General features: G+C 40.6%; 1 protein-coding gene across 2 annotated transcripts; it reads right to left on the bottom strand.

The window, feature by feature from the left end:
- Positions 1-5: 5 nt before the first annotated feature.
- Positions 6-21,625, bottom strand: LOC124876414 (unconventional myosin-XIX). Of its 2 annotated transcripts, XM_047379143.1 has the most exons (24): positions 21,267-21,567; positions 19,808-19,955; positions 15,794-15,942; positions 15,538-15,651; positions 15,235-15,367; positions 14,106-14,175; positions 13,920-14,022; positions 13,751-13,847; positions 13,578-13,654; positions 13,358-13,448; positions 12,988-13,153; positions 11,679-11,752; positions 11,469-11,590; positions 9,775-9,888; positions 8,918-9,094; positions 8,701-8,838; positions 7,640-7,747; positions 7,478-7,548; positions 7,317-7,390; positions 5,070-5,209; positions 3,473-3,602; positions 3,057-3,142; positions 2,639-2,962; positions 6-2,544 (listed from the first exon to the last, which is right to left on the bottom strand). In XM_047379143.1, exons 1-24 carry the CDS (start codon positions 21,324-21,326, stop codon positions 2,431-2,433), a joined length of 2,880 nt encoding a protein of 959 aa, XP_047235099.1. In that variant the 5' UTR covers positions 21,327-21,567; the 3' UTR covers positions 6-2,430. The 2 variants fall into 2 exon arrangements, with proteins under 2 accessions (XP_047235099.1, XP_047235100.1); XM_047379144.1 differs by lacking the exons at positions 6-2,544; positions 2,639-2,962; positions 3,057-3,142; positions 3,473-3,602 and adding an exon at positions 7,108-7,154 and having other exon boundaries at positions 5,073-5,209; positions 21,267-21,625.
- Positions 21,626-21,683: the final 58 nt, after the last annotated feature.

A 21,683-nucleotide genomic window follows, 5' to 3' on the forward strand; every position in this document is an offset into this window, starting at 1 on the left:
AGAACTAAGGATTTAAATTGCACAATTGATTTATTGACATTTAACAGTTTTAATAACAGTTGTCTTACTGTACTGTAAAAGCTGCACAGGTAAGATTCAAAGCTTCTCAGATCCTGATCTATCCTAGCATCATTAAGCTCGGATCTATGTGAATTACAGACGTACTACATCCGTGCAGCTCGTTGCTATGTGACTGGAATTCAAGTTAATATACATGGATTCCTTCTAATCACTGACAAAAACCGCTAGTCGGACTAACTTATACTCACAGGACGATACATTGCCATGAAAAAACAAATTCTACATAGTATGAGCCAAAGCTGTCCCTGAATGTTTTATACTGGTTAAAAACTGGAAAGTGAAATACAGACATAAACCTTTTTCAGACAGAAATCCATAAAAAAAAAGACCATCCATCGTCTATAACCATGCATGCATGGTTGTTTCAAACGGGTCTCATGTAAACAAGATCTTGGATGTCAACCTGTATAATTAAAAGGTTAAATAAAACACTCATACCTAAGTTGACCTAATAGTCATGATTTTGGACTATGAGAGGAAGCTGGAGTATCAAGAGAGAACCCATGCATGCACAGGGAGAACATGCAAACCCCATGTAGAAAGACCCCAGGCTGTGATTTGAACCCAGGGCCTTCTTGCTGTCAGTCAACAATGCTACCCAACTGTGCCACAGTGCATACTTTGGTATATTATGCTGTTGGATATTTAATGGCAGGTCAGGTTTAGTTGCTCTATTATACAACCTATGAACGACTGTTTCCAAGAGCAGCAACATTAACAAACCTGGTAAATTCAGTTTTACTGTTTCAAGCAAGAGCCATACAGTGAATTGTGTTTTCATATCCCTTGAACTTTACTGTATTTAGTCACAATGCAGCAAAATTCTGTGAATTTCTGATAATGATGCATGATTTGAAAAATACAAATTAAAAAGGAGGATGGACATATTTATCTAAACCCATTTACGCTGATACCGCTAAATAAATCCAGTGCAGCCTACTGCCTTCAGAAGTTGCCCAGTAGGGTCCAGAGTGCCACTGAGGTCTACAGCTAAGGTAGAATAATCTACAATATGCTGATGAATGAGAAAAAAAACAACTAAACTGGGGAGAATGCCTGAGATTTCATCTGTCAAAAACGTACAGTTCAGTTTTAAGCGTGATACCCAGTCAGTTTCAAACCAGTTCACACCTTCACAGCACTAACGACATCCTGTCAGGAGAGTGTAATCCACCTGCATGTGAATTTAGATATGCAAAACACCCTGAACAGCTTAAAAGCTTGGAACTGCTCCCTGCCTTGCTCCAAAGAAAGCTCTCCGAATGAAAAGCAAAATGTTTTCAACTACAAGAACTGAAGGGCAGTTTTGCTTTTCAACCTTTTTTTAATCTATTGACAAGCTTTAGTGATGCCCTTCAATGTGAAGAAACGTCACAAGCATGGAAGGGGGACAAGGTCAAGATGTGGAAGAAAAGTGATTCTACATTACTGACCTGGAGTGAAAACAAATACGGGCCATCATTTTCAGATTTTGTTTTGCAAAAAGTATGTAGGAGGTTCCTTTTCAACATACTGCACGTATTTTATTAAAACTGAATTTCATAATGTCTAACAGCTAGAATATCAGACAAATCAAAAAGACTGATATATTATTTAGGTCATTTACTGACTGATCAGGCCTTTTGTTATGTTGGTCAACCTATGAAGGACCATGTTTCTAAAACCAGCAACATCAACAAGCCTGGTAAATGAAATTTAATGTAGGCTTCTTGTTCAGCTCGTTTTGCTGTACATCACCTGCTGTGCACTTTTAATGTGCTGAAATATGAAACACATATTTCCAAATGTTTAATTCCTAACATGATTGCTTATTCTTTAAAATTGAAATTATTAAATTAATAAATATCTGTGACAAGAGCAGCATTTCCAAAAGGCACTCTATAAGGCCTAATGATTCCAGAAATAATCTCATGCAGGCAGCAGTAAGAAAAAACCCTGCAGCTCTTTGACTCTATAAGGTGCTAAAATTGTGCCATCTTCAGTACATCTTAGGTACTGCAATAAGATTTGTTTTTGGAGTCGTGTAAGAAATGCTGCAATAAATATAGTCATGATTAATATATTTTAGATAGGCATGGCACATATAAACACTGCAAGAAAAATTATTTTAAATGCACAGATGATTTTTCATTTAACGCAGCGTTATCTTTCTGGACCATCTGTTCAAGCAGAATCGTACAAAAATTGACCTTTTGGCAAAGAAACGTTGGATTTAGTGTTTAAATTAAGATGCAGAGAAGCATAAAGTAGCAGGTTTTAGTTTTCTTTGTGTGAGATCAAGAAAACAGCTTCTTTACTTTTCCAGATGGTGATATGTTTCCATGAAATCATTCTGCAGAGAGCATGTTTCTATAAAGTCTTCTCTAGCAGGATCTCATTGAACCCGGTCACGTCGCTCTTCAGGTCCGGCTGCATGTCAGCATACAGTAGGGGAGATCGCTGATAGTGCAGCTTGACTGATCCCTGTTTGTGAGAAGAGAAAAACAACCATAATCAAGAATCATGATAAAATTTCTCAGCTGATGAAATCCATTTGAGGAACGAATTGTGTTCTCACCCTGGGTTGAGCACGTATGGAGGCGAGCCCCTGCTTGTACTGGTTGGTCTCCACTTTGTACACTCCTCTCCTGGATGGCAGATTGAGCGAAGTCATTACAGATATCATCTTTTGGAAGCCCGTGGCTGTCAAAGAAACAGTGATAGATGGTGCCGAGGCCAGAGCCAGGCCCATTGGCCACCCGCACACAGGGACAGGCTCCTGGAAGCTGGAAAGCTGCACAGAGCCCCGCTGCGCGACAACAGGCTTCAATGCCGGGGTGTCTTCCTCCACAAGGTCCATTGCATCATCGAGTTCTGATTCAGCCAAGGATTTCAACAGTGCCTACAAGAGTATTAAAACAGTAATTTATGTGCCACGTTCAAGTTTGCATAAAGAAAATGAGAGGAAAACGATGAATGGAAGAGTTAAGTCTGACCCTCCATTTCTTCCAGGCGTTTTGAATCAGTGTGGCTGCTCTGTTCCACCTCTGGATCCGCTTCCTGACTAGCCAGGACCTCACAGCTGCACACAATAAAAAAATCTGTGAACAACTATCTCACTCACTCATTCATGAAGATTAGGGTGTGTGTCATCGTACACAGAAATGTTACACATTCATCTCAGAGTTGCACCCAAAGAACATCTGCCTGTAACACAAACCTAAGTAATGCTATAACATGTGGCGTGCCCTACTTCTAAGAAGACAACCTGTCTGAAAACACCATGTGCAGACACCTCAAGCTGTTCCCCATTCATCAGGTAAGAGCCAGCAGACACACACAGTGGGATCGAGTCCACGTTGCTCTGGCTAATTCCAGTCAGCTTCACCTGTCTGGAGCAGCATCTGCTTACCTGCTTGGATTAAAGTGGCAGACTGTCGGCGTGCGAGGAGTCTGCGCCGCTGATATTGCAGCCAGCAGCACTGAATGGTAAAGGCACATCGACACATGATCTTCTTTCTGAGATCCTCCAGCAAATCTAGCTGTGGGAAGAGTCGGGGCAAGTCAGTTTAAAAGATCTACTAAGACCTGATTGACTCCAAACGTCACAACAACAAAGTCCTGGCAGTAGTTTGTGGTCAATGTATCTCATGTTTGTGGTTACAGTGCCTTAAAAATAGTATTCCCACCACTTGAACCTTTTCATGTTTTATCCTAATACAACCACAAACGTATTTTAAAGTATTTTAAGTGTTAGACCAGCAAAGTAGCACATACTGTAACGTTTTAAGGAAAAGGGTGGTTTTCTTTTTCAATTTTACAAATAAAAATCTGAAAAGTGAGGCATGCATTCAGCTCTCTATTCTGATACACTTAAAAAAAATCTATTGCAAACTGCATAAGAAGTCACCTAATTTGTAAACAGCCAATCTGTTTGCAATTTAATCTCAGTATAAATCCAGCTGTTCTTCACCTTTGTCAGCGCATATACAGCTGTTGATAAACATCACTAACCACTGAAATAATCTGGTGGGAAACATTGAATATAGCAGAAAATATAGTAAAATGTGGAGGACAGTGCCTTGCAAACGTATTCATACCACCTAAATTATTTTGTTTTGTCAGCTTACAACCACAAAATTTTACGTATTTTACTGGGATTTCATGTCATACACCAGCACATTAATTGTTCATTAATTGTCACCTCGTAAACAGAGTTTACTTCTGTGTAATTTAATCTCAATATAAATTCGGACAGGTCAAGGAGGAAGTCGTGAAGATCTTTAAAGCAAGGTTATGGTTTAAAACAATGTCCCAGAGCTTTGAATGTCTCACAGAGCTCTGTTCAATCCATCATCTGAAGATGGAAAGATTTAAACATAACAAACCTAGCAAGACATGGCCGTCCACCTAAACTCACTCACAAGGAGAGCATTAATTAGTGAAGTAGCTGAGAGGAAAGTTGAATGCATATTGATGAGAGTCAGAGAAATAAACCCCTAATATTTTCTATTAAAACAACCCATACCAGCTGCTTCTGGTCACAGGTTGTGGCCCCAAAGAGAGCCCCACAGTGATCCTTTTGAACCTGCACTATTGTGAAGTGTTGATGATTCTGTCCAATGCTGGAGTCCAGTAAACTGTCCTGTTTTGGAGCATTTCTACATAATATGTGAATGTGTTAAAAGCACATGGTGATGTCTGATTATTAACTCTAGGGGAGCTGCAGAGATCAAATTTAGGTCAAATGTAGGGTATACAGCAGCGAAGTAAAGAAGGGAAATTGGTTACCATGGATTTTATTTCAGAGAGTCAGGGTAAAGGTCACACCACACTTTTCAAATTTTCGCTTGTAAAAAAATTGGAATACCATGTATTATGCAGCACTTTGTGTTGGTCTGCTCCAGAAAATCCAAATGAAATAGACTGAAGTTGATTTATGTAACATCACAAAATGTGAATAAGTTCAAGGGACGTGAATACTTTTGCAAGCCACTGTAGTTACTGACCATTGGCCGGGTGAGAAAAACTTTAGTCCTTCCACGGTGCACCAACGACCTGCGTTCATCACAGGACACATGTTGGAGCACCGCACCGAGGAGCCTCTCCACCTCCTGCTGAAGAATGATGGTGCTGTCGGCGTCAGAATCTAAAAAAAAAAAGGAATTAAAATGAGCAGAGATCCGGAGGTTCAGTCCAACAGCCCATCGAACAACTGCACCACGTCTGTGACAGTGTGGGGAATATTGTGAGTTCAGTGAATGCAACCTGATAACATTTAAGTGCTTAAAACTCAGAGCAGTTAGGGGGGTTATGGCAGCATTAAAGGTGAGTAAGAAGGCAAAGTGTCAACAAACATGGCAGACACACTGTGAGGCTGAAACTGCTAATATGATCCCCAAAGATCTGCATTACAAATTCAGCTTAGTTACTGTTCTGGTCAAAAGTTTACATGCACTCTGGTGTAATTCTGGCTGGATATTTGACCACTCAACTAAACTGGATGGTTTCTTTGCACAGACCTGGCTTTTCAGCATAGTCCAAAAAATTTCAGTATTGTTGAGGTCAGGGCTTTGCAAAGGCTTAAGATTAACCTAATGTCCCCCATTCTAGTACTAGTTTTAATTATTGGGTTTGGGGAAGACCCAATTATATCCAGGTTTCAACAATCTGACCTTAACTTTCCCCTCAGGAAGGAAGAAAACTGATTATGATATTCAGTCCAGGAACCACCAGCTAACCCGCCATGAATTGGAAACATCAGTGTTGCCTTCCACATTAAGAGATGTTTGGACAGCATGCTAACAAGTTCATGTGACATTCAGGCCCTTGGTGAATGCATGTTAACATTTGACTGCAACTAGAGCAGTGGAGCCAATCAGTTATCACTCCAAGATTTACCCTTTTTGTTTTAATTTCAAGGAAAAGTTACTTCAGCTGACATCTATGGACTAAATACATTATTATCCTGTAAAATCTTGGAACATACTTTTACTATAACTATATATGCTGAGAAGCACTTGAAGATCTGCAGGAGATTTTTGTGCATTCCTTCCATTATTGTTTTAAAATACCCTTACAGCCAAATGGTGTTAAGCAAAAAGTGAAGAATCAAAAGGTAATGGTCTCATTTGGACGTAATTTGGTACAAATGCAGATCAGGGATGTAAATTTGTAAGGAGCTGTCTTAACAAAAATCTGTTAAAAAACATTCACAGACAAATGTAAGCAAGCATTTTAACCCAAAGATAAAATATAATAAAAAATGAGGTATAGGACACTGTACATTACTGTACAGTACAGTTCCTGTACCATGGGATATGTAAAAGATGCATTAGACCAAGGGTTCCTATGCACTTTTCATGTCAAAATTCAATTAATTTTCCAGACTGAAAGTCTCAATTTAAAAACATAAATTTACTATGAATTTATGGCAAATATTTCTAGAGTGGTCCGGTTTCAAATATTTTCTCCATACTTATGTTTTCTTTTTTCACACTAATCCAAACCTGACAAAGACATCAAACAAACTCCAGTTTGCGCAGGAAGTCAGTAGACAGCATTACCTGCCCTTTGACAAAGGGTTACTGACAGGTGTGCTCTTTACAGCATAGGTGTTAGCATGTGTAAGACGACAGACAACACATGTAGGCGCCCTCGGGAAGCTGCTAGTTCCAACATCGGGCCACTCTGGCCCACATGGCGGATAACTGCATGATGCAACCACCTGGCTTCATGTGAACTTCTCAGCACGGCCTTCTGGGTGTTACCTTGGCATGTGGTCCGTGAGTTTAGAGTAGATTACTGAAATCCACGTCAACGGTAAATTCAATAACAATCGGTGTTAAACTTGTTTGTGTGTTTTGATGTGAAGCACAGAAGTAGCCCGATGCTTTGGAAAACCTCCATTATTATCAAAAGGGTAACATTGTGTAGAAGGCTAAAAGGAGCCAGACAGTTGTTTTAAAATGAATAAAAGTGTGGAACACAACAGCAAAGAGAGGAGGGGGGCATGCAGAGAAGGCTGTGGCAGACTCATGCATTTACCTGTAAAGTTTAGAAGATGTTAAAAAGTCTTTCTCTTAAACACCAAACTGAAAAGTCCCAAGGAGAGTAGATAAATGAGCATCACATTTTACTAAAAGGAAGAAGGAAGGGTAAAGAGAACAAACCTCCAGTTCTAAGTAGAGGAAATTATATCAGTTTGCCTACTAACCAGATTACCAGAAACAGGTTCAACAATAAGACGGACTCACCAACATGGAGACGCCCTGATGTTGAATATTTGGTGATTAGTCCATAACGCTGGAGGAAGCTTTTGAAAGGAATTCTGTGCAACAAAAATCAATTTAAATCAACCTAAAGCAAAGAGAAGTAGAGCTGAAATAAGTGAGTCTCAAGAAGAAGAATGCTGCACCTTATTGGAAAGCCTGCAGCACTGATGTGAATGGTCTCCACGATGCCACAGGCCTCCAACTGTAAAATAACCTGACAGAAGAAAATATAACATGTTCCTTCAGTGGATGTGGACACTGATAAACAAAGCAGCATGATGAATATGTGTGAGCAGATCATCTACCTCCTCCTTGCTGAAGGTCAGCGGCCTACAGTCTGAGTTGGGTTTGATGCAGCGAGTGTAATGAGGAGCTGTGGTCAGGAGGACCTTCATCAGGTTCTCCAGTGAGTTCTACAGTAAATCATATCAATTAATCATCATTTCACTGTACAAGAATCCTGCATAACATTATAACCACTGACAGAGGGTGACGTTGATTGTCCCCTTATTATGGTACCTGTTAGTCAGTGGGATACAGTGGACATTTTGTCGTCAAAGTTCATATGTTAGAAGCAGGAAAAATGGAGAAGAGTAATGATTCGAGCAAATCTGACATTAGCAAAAAAATCCTGTTTGGTCTGATTAAACAGACAAGCTGTTATAAGTGTAATTTGCACCAATTTAACATGTTGATTCTGGTAAACATGTCAGAATACAGTGAGTTTCATAAGAAAACCCACTACAGACCAAATACCTGGATTTATTTTCTTGCATTTCCCAACATTTTGGGAAATTAAGTACCAAGAATTAACCTAGAACCTACCTGAACAGTAGTTGGGTCTTATATTAAAATTGGCTTTATGGGTGTGGTATGAGATCATTTCACTGCTTTTGTCTGTAGTAGCTGTGAGGTTTGTTGAGTATCGGGCTGCACAGCTGCAGATTCAGGATCAATACTTCATTTCCAGATTCCACAGACTTCAATCCTATCAAGCATCTGTGGGATGTGATGGACACACGAGTCCAACCCACAAAGGCCTCGTCTCACAACTTATTGGACTTGGTGCCATACACCAAAGCGCATCTTCAAGGGTCTAATGGGGTCCTAACCTCGACTGATCCGAGGTTGTTTTGGCAGCAAAACAGGGACCATCACCTCCTCAGCTCCCTTTACTATCCTCTGCAGGGCCCTCATGGCTGCCATGTTGCAACCGGAGTAGAAAAGCTGAGATGCAGCATGTCAACACCCACACAGATTTACAGCTCCATGTGTACATCATGAGAACCATAACTAATCTTTTTCAGGAGAAACTATACAAACCACAACAAGCAGACAGACGTAAAACGCTTGGGTTTGCTCCTACCTTAAACTTGGAAACCACGGTAACTTTACTCAGCCCCTTGTTATTTGGGTTCTCAGTTTCCTTGTCGATGAAGATCTCATGAAGGAGGAGATTATCAGATTTCTGAAGCAGGCCGATGAGCTCTGGTGGGACCGGGTCCTGAGGGAGAAAACTCTTGAACATGAACAGATAGATGTCAGGTCAGTCTGCTTGAACATGGGTTGAAAGAACCTCTTACCTTGTTTTTTTCCACCATGCCTTCTATCTGGTAGCTAACTTTGCCCGCATAATGGGTCACAATAAAATGTGGCACCTTGCTGAACTTGTCCCAGACGATGTTGCCATTGCAACCCAGCTCCTTCTCCAAACGAACCCTCAGCATTTTTGAGTCTGAGGCTCGGTTCAGACGACTCTCCTTTAGAAGAAGGACATAAAATTCAACAGAACATTTGTGCACCAGAATACATCCCGTCGGCTGGAGATTTACAAAATGCATTTGCAAACTATACAACCAATAAGGTCATTTGCCTCCTTTCAAAATGGCTTTTATGCAACAAGAATTTGTATACGATAACCTGAGATGCACCGATTAGGTTTTGTTTCATTTTGAATTCTACGAAAACCGAAGGAAAACTCTTCACATGACTGTTATTCTGTGGACTGAGTACATGCCGTTTGTTGATGAGTTTAGTCTAAAACCAGGGGTTCCCAAACATTTGAGCCTATGACCCCCAAAATAACTCCGCCAGAGACTGTCGACCCACTAAAAATACATAAAACTATTTCACTCTATCAGGGGTCACATCACAATGATTTTGAAAATCATCTTGCTACCCCCTACTTGGGTTCTCGCACCCAAGGGGGTTACCAACGCCCACTTTGGGACCCCCTGATCTAAATATTGGTGGCAGCTCTCAGCTTAGAAATAAATAGTAAATTGGGAAAATAATTTGAATTTTTTTTTTTAGATTTAACCTTCTGATCACAGGCCATTAAGCGATAATTGGACACTTCTGATATCTGGCCAGTTGATTGGTTCATCTCTAATTACAAACAAAGAAAGTCTCAGTAGAGCAAAGATAACTGAAACCATACCTCATTAAGGAGAGAAAACACACTGATAGGGTTTCCCTCTAAAAGCTCGAGACAGCTCTGGTTGTCTTCATATTTAACAAAGGACCACTCCATACCTTCCGACACATACTCTTCCTAAGAAAGGAAACAAATAACACTGATCTTTAAATACCAACGTTTCAAAATGCTCGACGAGCTGCTGTCGGTTATCAGATCATATATTTAAACAAAGAATGTCTGAGGCCTACAGATACAGGTCCTTCTCAAAATATTAGCATATTGTGATAAAGTTCATTATTTTCCATAATGTCATGATGAAAATTTAACATTCATATATTTTAGATTCATTGGACACTAACTGAAATATTTCAGGTCTTTTATTGTCTTAATACGGATGATTTTGGCATACAGCTCATGAAAACCCAAAATTCCTATCTCACAAAATTAGCATATCATTAAAAGGGTCTCTAAACGAGCTATGAACCTAATCATCTGAATCAACGAGTTAACTCTAAACACCTGCAAAAGACTCCTGAGGCCTTTAAAACTCCCAGCCTGGTTCATCACTCAAAACCCCAATCATGGGTAAGACTGCCGACCTGACTGCTGTCCAGAAGGCCACTATTGACACCCTCAAGCAAGAGGGTAAGACACAGAAAGACATTTCTGAACGAATAGGCTGTTCCCAGAGTCCTGTATCAAGGCACCTCAGTGCCGCATTCCCCAGGTCAAGCCACTTTTGAACCAGAAACAGCGGCAGAAGCGCCTGACCTGGGCTACAGAGAAGCAGCACTGGACTGTTGCTCAGTGGTCCAAAGTACTTTTTTCGGATGAAAGCAAATTCTGCATGTCATTCAGAAATCAAGGAGCCAGAGTCTGGAGGAAGACTGGGGAGAAGGAAATGCCAAAATGCCAGAAGTCCAGTGTCAAGTACCGACAGTCAGTGATGGTCTGGGTAGCCGTGTCAGCTGCTGGTGTTGGTCCACTGTGTTTTATCAAGGGCAGGGTCAATGCAGCTAGCTATCAGGAGATTTTGGAGCACTTCATGCTTCCATCTGCTGAAAAGCTTTATGGAGATGAAGATTTCATTTTTCAGCACGACCTGGCACCTGCTCACAGTGCCAAAACCACTGGTAAATGGTTTACTGACCATGGTATCACTGTGCTCAATTGGCCTGCCAACTCTCCTGACCTGAACCCCATAGAGAATCTGTGGGATATTGTGAAGAGAACGTTGAGAGACTCAAGACCCAACACTCTGGATGAGCTAAAGGCCGCTATCGAAGCATCCTGGGCCTCCATAAGACCTCAGCAGTGCCACAGGCTGATTGCCTCCATGCCACGCCGCATTGAAGCAGTCATTTCTGTAAAAGGATTCCCGACCAAGTATTGAGTGCATAACTGTACATGATTATTTGAAGGTTGACGTTTTTTGTATTAAAAACACTTTTCTTTTATTGGTCGGATGAAATATGCTAATTTTGTGAGATAGGAATTTTGGGTTTTCATGAGCTGTATGCCAAAATCATCCGTATTAAGACAATAAAAGACCTGAAATATTTCAGTTAGTGTGCAATGAATATAAAATATATGAATGTAAAATTTTCATCATGACATTATGGAAAATAATGAACTTTATCACAATATGCTAATATTTTGAGAAGGACCTGTACATCAGCATTCGTAGTATGATGTTGGGGAAACTGAATGACTACCTGCTGAGCTCTGAGGTAATGGGCCACAAAGTGCTGCTGGAGTTTCTCATTGGCGTAGTTGATGCACAGCTGCTCCAAGTTATTGATCTGAAAACACTCGAAGCCGTACACATCTAGGACTCCTGCAGGTTACAGACAACAACACTGTCAGATATTGTGTGGAGAAACTGGAGGTTATTTGCATTCTGCTTGAGGAAATAAAACCTTTACCTATGAAGTTGCACCATTTGGATTTGTCAGCGCATATACAGCTGTTGATGAACATCACTAACCACTGAAATAATCTGGTGGGAAACATTGAATATAGCATATTATATGTTAAAATGAGGAGGAGTACACTGCCTTGCATACTTATTCGTACCACTTAAATTAGTTTACATTTTGTCAACTTACAACCACAAACGTTAGTGTATTTTAATGGGATTTTATGTGTTACACCCCACACATTGTTCAATGGGAGCAAAATGACATGGTTTTCAACATTTTTACATCTAAAAATGTGACATGCACTTGTGTTCAGCTTTCCTCCTAGGTGACCTCAGAAGTCACCAAATAAACAGTTTACTTCAGTGTAATTAAATCTCATAAATTTAGATGTTCTGTTTCTGGCAACAGAGGCTTTAGAGAACATTGGAGGACAAATAGCACCATGAAGACCAAGGAACACAGCAGAGAGGTCAACAGTGTAGAGAAGCATCACATGGCCGCCCACTTAAAATGACAAGCCGGGTAAGGAGGTAGCCAATGGGCCGATGGTAACTGGAAGAGCTGTGGAGATCCACAGCTCATGTGGGAGAAGACTGGTTTAATGGAAGCGTGGCACGAAGGAAGCCTTTAGGTTTGTCGTTTTACACAGAACCCATGTATGGGACACAGGGCACGTGTAAAAAAAAAAAAGTGCTTTGGTGAGATGAAAAACAAAACACACTAACCCGTTCAGCTTCATAAAAAAATCTATATGTGGCAGAAAACTAACACCGAATATTACCCTGAACACATCATCACCACAGTGAAACATGGTGGTGGCAGCATGATGCTTCAGGGATGTTTTTCTCCAGCAGGGACAGGGAAGGACAAGGAAGCTGGTTATTTCTATTTGAGAATCCAATCTGACAGAGCGTGAGCTATTTTGCAAAGAGGAATGGGCAAAAACATCTCTAGATGTGCAACGCTGGCAGAGGCATATCCTAAAATATTGCAGCTGAAATTGTAGCAAAACGTGGCTCTAAAAGTATTGAGTAATAGGGGCGCTGACCAAAAATGCAAAGCACACGTTTCAGATTTTATTTTTACAATATGTTTTGAAACACCTGTATATCCATCAACCCCTTCACAGGTATGCACTACTTTTTGTTTGTCTATTACATAGATTTCTAAGATGACTGATTTCAAGAGGTATGATACTTTTGCAAGGAACTACGTTTACAAAAACAGTCTCATTCCCCACTAGCCTTCAGAACAAAATATCGCACACAGCTGAATAATTGCTATTTCTTATTGATCAGCTTGTAGCTCTTACTGGCCGTAAATGACCTTGGCCAGGCAGTCCCGTCTCACTCCGCACTCTGCTTGGGAACAGGGCTTTAGCACATTTTGCTTCCCTGCCTTCAGAGTCCTCACTCTTAGAAGTGTTTGGAGCTCCTCTGAAGGGACACCCAGCAGCTCGGCAGCTCTCTGTAAGAAGTCTAGAAAGATGGGGTTCATGTTTACTAACGGTTTCCTGTCAGAAAGCAGAGATTTTACTGAACTTATTTGTTAAATCAAACGTGATGATCAACAGACTCCATTATGAGCTTTCAAAGCACTTATCAGTTAGTTGCATTGTTCCTGATTTACAGTCTTATGCATATTTATAAGATTTGGTGATCAACCTACAGAATCAAAGTTACCTTCAGAGTGTTCATCAAGGTCGCAGGGCTGTGATTCATTTGCTGAAGAGCAGAAACTCACATTCCCCAGCTGCAGAATACCTACTAAAATCTGTAGTGAAAAAAACAGTCATTATTATTAATGTGCAGTTTAACAAATGAAAGCAGCTCTTACAAAACCAAGTTAATTCATATTGAAACTTATTCCAATGTTTAATAGAGGAGAAGACGTTAGCCTCACCCTAAATATTTGTCTTTGCCTTTCCTCATTAATGCCAAGATGAACCATTGCCTGAACGGTTTCATGGAAACTATCCTCTATAAAACAATAAAGTGATTTGTACAAAGGGCATTACACGTTTCTTAAAGAAATGCAAAATGAGGCCTTCAAACATAAAAAAATTAAACACCAACCCTCAATTTGTTTTTCACATTTTGGCAACCACGCAAAACACCGATTGTGTGGCAACTTCCAGTCTTTTCTCTGCTCCTCTGTGGCTCCTTTCATCATCTATAGAACAGCACACAGCTTTGTAAATACATCATGAGAAAGATTACACGGTCATCAGGTGTTTGGGCTCACCTGGTAGAAGATGTGGAAGTTCCTCTCATTGGCTGGCTGACAGGCCACCCTGGTCTTCTCCAACAAATACGTTTGCACTGAAGCGCCTACTAACAGCTGACCCCTTGACGTGACAGAAGGACAACGGGGTCAGCTAACCCACTGATGTAATCTGAAGTTATGACAAGTGAAAGGTGGCATAGGTACCTGTCCAGCTGCAGCTGGATGTACTTTCCAAAGCGGCTGCTGTTATTGTTACGCAGCGTGCAAGCGTTGCCTGCAGGGAGACACTGCTAATGAGTGACTGCTCATACCAGTATATTTCTCATTAAAAAAAATAAAATGTGCCTTGCTGAAGAATTTATTCCCCCTTAAACTTTTTCCCATTTTCTCACATATAACTGCAAACCTTTTGACCAACACAAAGTTGTGAATTATTGGGAGGTGGAAGGAAAATGGTAATGTTTTCAATTTTTTCACCAATAAAAATCTGACGTGTGCTGTGGATTTAGTGTTTGTGTTGGTTTAGGTGTGTTGGTCAGGACTTTAACTGGATCACTGTAACCCTAACGCTGCCACCACTATGTTTCACTGTGCGGTTGGTGTGTCTGGTGTGATGAGCAGTGTTCGTTTTCATCCACACATGCCCTACATGGCTTGTGGCAGCCTTTAAAGAGGACTTCCAATGGTTTTATTTCAACCATGCCTTTCCTCTTGTCCTTCTTCTAAAACAAGGACATAGTAGTGGACAGCATACCTAATAGTTGTCTTCCTCACAGATTTTTCCACCTGAGCTGTGGATATCAGCAGCTCTTCCACTCGGCATCATGATTAAGGCTTGCTTGCTCAGCCTGTCAGTTTAGCTAGACAGCCATCATGGTAGATTTGCAGTTGTGCCATACTGCTTTTGTTTTTGAAACAGGTTTTGAACAGCAAACCATTAGATGCTGAAAGCCTGGAATATAATGTTTTGACTTACTTTTGACTCAGCTTTTTCCCTGACCTGTCTGCTGCCTTTCTTGGTCTTCATGTTGCTGTTTGTTCACTAATATTCTTTTAACAAACCTCTGAGGCCTTGAGAGAGTAGCTGGGTTTATACTGAGATTACATTACAAACATGTAGACATTGATGCAATTTTATCATAGACCCCGATATCATTTTTCTTTCACTTCACAATTACATACTTTCTTTTTTTAGTCCATCCCCTCAACATCCTGAGAGAATACAATAAAATCTGCGGTGGCAACATGACTATATCTGAAAAAAACTGTAGATATGAACGAAAGACGTCTGAATAGTTTTGTAAGGGGCTGTATTTATACTCTGTTGTCTTACCAAAAGCTTCCATCAGAGGATTAGAGTCCAACACTCTCTTCTCTATTCTCTCCACTGTGTCCTGGCTCCAAGCAGCTGGGGAAGAGGCTGCCACAGTGGCGTAGTATTTCATCAGGCAACGAGACGTCCATGTCTATAAATGAATCATTGACAGACCTTCAGCAACTCAAAACACCTGAAAACCAGCACCATATTGGCAGGTGACTTCCAAGCAATTAAATCAAAAAGGAAAATCTAAACTGATAGGGTAGCGTTAACATTATTTGTGTTAAGCATGACACACTGCCATCTCTATGGATTTACCTTTCCAGCTCCACTCTCACCACTAACAACCAACGACTGGTTCACTGGCTCCAGCTGACCCTGAACATTCCTGTAAGCTTCCTCCGCCACAATGAAGATATGTGGTTTAAACTCCTGTTTACAAAAACACACAGAGTAATTAAAAGAATCACTACTTTTAGCTTTATTTGCTGAAAGATTATTGTGAAGTCCAGATTTAAATAACAATGAAAAGGTCAATAATGATACAAAGCTTTTGATTTGAGAATGTAAATACCTGAGGCTGAGTTGCGTAGTGATACTCCCTCATCACATCCACAGAGTAAAGGTCTGGAACGGGCTGGAAAGGGTTAAGAGCCACCAGGGTGCAGCCAGCATTGGTGTAAAAGACCTTCAAACTGTACCTGGCCTGCAGGCATTTTAGCACTACAAGAAAAACAATACATAACAAGCATTAAAAGGTGAGGCTTGACTAGGCCAAAGTTGAGCTCACTTCATTCCCTGGCTAAAGTTTTCTTGATTATATAAAATAATGTGATCCAGAAAACTATCCAGATGCTGAAAGGGTCACTGCAGGGTCCTGCATCTGTTTTAGAGCTGCTGCTCGAAACATTGTCAGAAACTCCTGGTTTAATGGTAAGAACACAAGAAAAGGATGACATTATCCCTTCTATTCACAACTAAAGTGATCTGACAGCAGATAAAGTAATAACATGTTATTACAGTTAGAGATCGTATACAACATTGATTTATTGTTATTTGGATACACAGGGTTAAACAAAAGTATAAAGTAAACCCTTGATAAATGAAGCTGAAGTTTTCAAAAGCTTATTGTGTAATATTTAGAGCTGGGTAACATGGATTTAAAAAAATGACCACAATATAGTTTCATATTAAAAGCCTTGTCTGTTTTAATACAGACTTAGAGAATAAAGCAAAATAAGTAATACAATTTTAATAACTAACAAGATTTATTTTCAGAAATTGTTATAAACTAAACATTAAATTCCCGTAAGAATTTTAGAACTTTATACAATAGATTAATAACGACGCTTTCTCAACAAGCCTTTTATTGATGTATTTGAAGTACTGTTGAAAAGTGCAAACATGTTTGAATGCAACCAGAAAATAAGGCAAATCAAGACCACACTACTGTTTGCAATCTCTTCTCCATCTAGTAAAAATGCTGACCCTACATACTGCCAGCTAGGCTGCATGTCTCGTCTATCTTACTGAAGTCTAAGTCTACGTTACCGATTCTGTTTCTATTGAAACTGTTTTATTGCCCACCATTTTCATTTATTCTACGTTTTTACCACTCTGGCCTCTACTAAGTATTGCTACTATAATAAGCTGGTACTAGTTATAGTTTTAAAACAGTGTCACCTTCATCAGAGTGATGACACCTCTTTAGTTTCCAAATCATGACTGCCTATACTATTTAGGGAAATATTAACAGAAATATTTATGGAACATAATAGAATACAATCTCCTTTACTGTCATTTTCACAAGTACAAAAAAACACTATCTGATCTGTGTAGAGAGCATTAAATAATTTATGTAAAACAGAAGAGAATAAGCAGTTTGTAAAAAAGCTATAACACATGTACACACATTTATACTAATTGCACATTCCCACTATTGCCTCTCCCTTACATTCTGGCTGTGTTGAGTTTAGCTATTGCTGTTAGATAGAAACTGTTATTGAATCTGCTTGTCCTCGCTTTAATTGATCTGTAGCATCTGCCAGATGGTAACAGATCAAACGGAGCGTGACCCGGGTGAGAAGTGTCGTTTATGATGTGAACTGTGAGAATTCTTCAAGTTTGGGGAGAGAGCAGACAACAATCTGCGTTAATGACCCTCTGGAGCCCTTTCCTCTGAGCCACAGCTGGTGTACCACGCACAGATGCAGCAGGTCATTATGCTCTCAATAAAGCACTGATAAAAGGACACCAGCAGTCTCCGTGTGATGTTATTTTTCCTAAGCACCCTCAGCAAGCTCAGTCTCTGCTGGACCTTTTTCTGCAGCTCAGAGGTGATCACACTCCAGGTCTTCCTCGATGTGGACTACCTGGGCAGCAGACGTTAGCCGCCTTTTCAACACAGTCCCTGCTGATGATCAGTGGCGAAATGTCCCTTCTCTTTTTCCTATAGTCCACTATTATCCGGTCTTGGAGCTGTTGAGCACCGAGTTGTTCTCTGTGCACCACGCTGTGTTGTTGTGATGAGCGGGGGTGCAGTTGTAGGTGTAGAGGAGGGGTCTCAAAACACAACCCTGTGGAGAGCCGAAGTTAAGGCTGAGGGCCAAAGACGTATGCTGACCCAGTCTGGACCTCTGGCTGTGACCCAACAGCAAGCTGCGGATCCACATGCAGGTGGAGTGTGGCAATCCAATGTCCCTCAATTTGTCCAGCAGTCTGTGGGGGGTGGAGGTGTTGAATGCTGTCCACAAAATGCAGCCGCACATAGCTCCCCTGCTGTTCTAGGTGGGACAGTGCATTATGGAGGGCTGTGGCTACTGCATCCTCAGTGGATCTATTAGCCCTGTAGGAAAACTGGTGGGGGTCGAAACTCTTGGGGAGACGTGATGTGATGTGAGTCCTGACCAGACATTCAAAGTATATCATGACCACTGATGTCAGTGAAACTGGCTTGTAGTCAAGGCTGGAAATGTGGAGTTTTCTCTACAGCAACAGGTAAGGGAGGTGCGGCTCTATGTTAACCTTGGCCCAATGCAGTCTACAGCTACACAATATATTGAATTGCAATTGTCTTTTGCAATATCATTGTGCACAATATCACAATTACAAAGCACTGCTTAGGTGCAATACTTTGTAGGATATACTAGTTTCAGTGTCAGGCATGCAAATGCAAATTCTGGATGCCAGTTTTTATTTGGCTGGTTAGACAGGCCTTCAATGTCATCAATGTCCACATTTAAAGTATGTTTTTAATGCCCAACCCCAAGGGGGTGGGGGGTAATTATGATGATATTCACATTACAGTCAGATACGGCCTTGACTGACCAGCAGCAGCAGATGAGGCTGGGGAGCATCTTCTCCCACACTAGAACCATCAGCACCAGCACCCCCGCAGGGGTGTGTTCTCTCCCCACTCTTCTTCTCTCTGTGCACAAATGCTTTCACCTTAGCGAATACGTCTGTGAAACTCCCGAAGTTTGCAGATGACACGACTGTCATTGGTCTGATCCAGGAGAGTGATGAGTGTGCATACAGACAAGAGGTGGATCGGCTAGAACCATCTGGAGCTTAACCCATAAAGACAGTGAGATGACTGGACGTCGGAGAACACCCCACACAGTCCCTCCCCATACCATCCTCACAACACTACTAATGTGGATCACTTCCGGTTCTTATGAACCTGAGATGGTCCTCACACAGACACTTCAGAAGAAGGTTCAACAGAGACTGTACTTCCTGCAGTAACTCAAAAAGTACAACCTTCCACAGGAGCTATTGGTCATCTTCTACCCTGCCATTATTCAGTCCTGTGTTTGTCCATCACAGTGTGGTTTGGTGCATCCACAAAAAGGGCAGGTCCAGACTGCAATGAACCATCAGAGCTGCAGAAACTATCTTCAAGACTGACCTCCCCTCCATCCTGGACTTGCACAGGTCTAGGATCAGGAAAAAGGGCAGCAAACATCTCTGCAGACCCCACATATCCTGGTCACAAACTGTTTAGACTTACCTTCAGGCCAGAGCAACAGAACAGTTTTCCCAAAAACCAGCTGCCACAGACACAGTTTCTTCCTAAAGTTTATATTCCTATAATTAATGTTGGTATGATGTGAGCACTGGAAACCAAAATCAAATGCCCTGTTTGTGCACAAACACTTGGCCATATTATTGCGAAACTAATGTAATTATTATTCTAGTTAGAATCATGTTTTATACGAAACATATTTATTGTTGTTTAGATTTGGATAAGGGAAATCACCTGTTAAGAAACACCTGCTAAATTTAGTAGTAGAATACTGTCCTGTATCATGTATTATTAATACATAGTATTTTTTCTCTTTAGTGAAACACTAGGAGTATAACAAGCTGATATCTGCTGGTTTTATCAGTCATACTATCAGTTCTGTCCTTTTAAACTTGAACCAGCCTTTGTTCAGTCAGCTGAGCTGCAGTGTGCAGGATCTTATTTAAAGACTTTCAACCTTGGAAAGAATGTGATCTTTAGGGGTCTACCCATTACCCCCATTTACACCATTAAATGATGCAGAAACTGTAATGGAGCATTTTGACATTTTACATCTGGTACCTGTTGTTGGAGTCACTGGGTTGACTTTGGTGAGGTCATCAAAAGTGTGCAGTTGGTCTTCATCACTAAGGAAGGCTTGAACATCTCCCTCCAATAAATCATTTAGGCATGGGTTAGAAACGTGGGCTTTCTGGGTGAATCCCTTCACCTGTGTGGAAAGATTATGTGAATAAATTATGTGAGTAAATTATGCATCTGAAGCCTAAAGGATTATGGTTGTGGTTTTGTACACATTGTGTTTGTTAGTCCCACAACATAGGGGACATATTTAAAACATAAACACCTCTCTGCAGAAATAAAAAACAAGGACTTGTGTCCAAACCGCTGACATCTTCAAGACATTCACGCATCCTACCAGTTTTCCATCTTAAAATCCTTTCAATTCAAGACAGTTTCTTTGGACTTTTTTCTGACACTAAAATACTAAATTAGTTGGGTTTTTATCATCCTTTTTTCTCTGACAAATCATCAATTAACATAGTGCTAAATCTGGCTTTATGGTAAAGGACAATGTCATTTGTTTACATCAGGACAAACCTAAATCAGTTAAAATGTATAAGAATTAGAACAAATTATTTTAAAAGAAATTCCAATGCCTAGAACTGACTGAAGGATTTGTGGACTAAAATAATGGCAGTTCTAAGTTTTGATGCATTTAATTAATAGGAAAAAACTTATCTTTCTGCATTTGAGCTGCTAATCACTGATGAGAGCCAACATGGCATTGGCCTATTCCGATCTGTGGCTAATTGATGCATCTCTAAAGCAATCTGATTACTGTTTTTGCTCACTATCTACCCTGACATTTCAATGGTTTTTAGAGTAAACAATAAGACAGAAAAACAACTGCATTTAAAGTTTGTGAACTCAGTTACAAATACTTGGCCCTCACTTATGGACGCCTGCCATATGACCTGAACCTGCAGCCTTCCTGAAGGCTGCCAGCTGTCCAAGGCACTGTGTCCAGACACACCTAATCCTATAGTAGGTAGCCTACATCCCAACATTTTTAGACCGTGAGAATGATCTGGTCGTTTATTTAGTAAACATAACACAACTAGTAATTATCAGTACACATAACGTGATGAATACCAAGCTATGCAATGTCTAGTCTAAATGAGTGGTAGGTTTTTACTGTGCAGTGGTGAAAGTAAGTCACTTTTTATTTGCTGTGAGGCATTGTTTCACAGGTAGATACTGCAACATAAAGCGCTGTCCATTTATATCCACCATGGGAACTATTATTAATCAGGCGCAGAACGGTCACAGGTATCTACAAATATATGTCCCCTTGAATTAACTTAAAACTACATAAACCATAAGCCTGTCATTCATCAGCAAGGTAGGGTAAGAACTGCTACTTTTAATGTTAGAATAAGCGTATTAAAAGTTTGTACATTCAGAAAGATAAAGAGAAAAAAATCTCAGAGCTCTTAGTTAAAAAATCTTCCTAACTTACCGCTGCCCCTTCATTCCTGGGTCCCACAGCAACATTACGCCGGTCGGTGGAAGAACTCATTTATTATTTGATCCTCTTTCTGTATCTGTCCTAAACCTCAATCGAAAAAGGCCCCTAGATGGTTGGGCCTTATTTCCGAGTCCTATTCTACAATAAAAACGTTATTTCAATTATCCCAATGCTGTGAGCAACGCCTCAAGGACGAATTCTACTGGTTGTCCCGCTGCTTCCCAGACCAGACTCCCAAACCGCACGTCATTCCCGCCCTCTTCCTGTCCATTCAATGGCTGCTCTGAACTGGTGGAGCAAAGTCAAAGTTGGTAAAAAAAAACAAAAACTTTCACTTACTTCATCGGTGTATTATTCTAAATGGACACAGGTTCAGTTTTAAGGTGTATATTGAATGTGGCATTCCAC

Source organism: Girardinichthys multiradiatus, chromosome 11, assembly GCF_021462225.1.
Source record: "Girardinichthys multiradiatus isolate DD_20200921_A chromosome 11, DD_fGirMul_XY1, whole genome shotgun sequence".
Lineage (NCBI taxonomy): Eukaryota > Metazoa > Chordata > Actinopteri > Cyprinodontiformes > Goodeidae > Girardinichthys > Girardinichthys multiradiatus.

Coding starts and splice junctions, on each gene's coding strand:
- LOC124876414 (XM_047379143.1), bottom strand. CDS start 21,326: ATGAGTTCTTCCACCGACCGGCGTAATGTTGCTGTGGGACCCAGGAAT. Junction 13,154..13,357: donor CCTTGATGAACACTCTGAAG/GTAACTTTGATT, acceptor CCATCTTTCTAG/ACTTCTTACAGAGAGCTGCC. Junction 9,889..11,468: donor ATTACCTCAGAGCTCAGCAG/GTAGTCATTCAG, acceptor TTCCTTTCTTAG/GAAGAGTATGTGTCGGAAGG.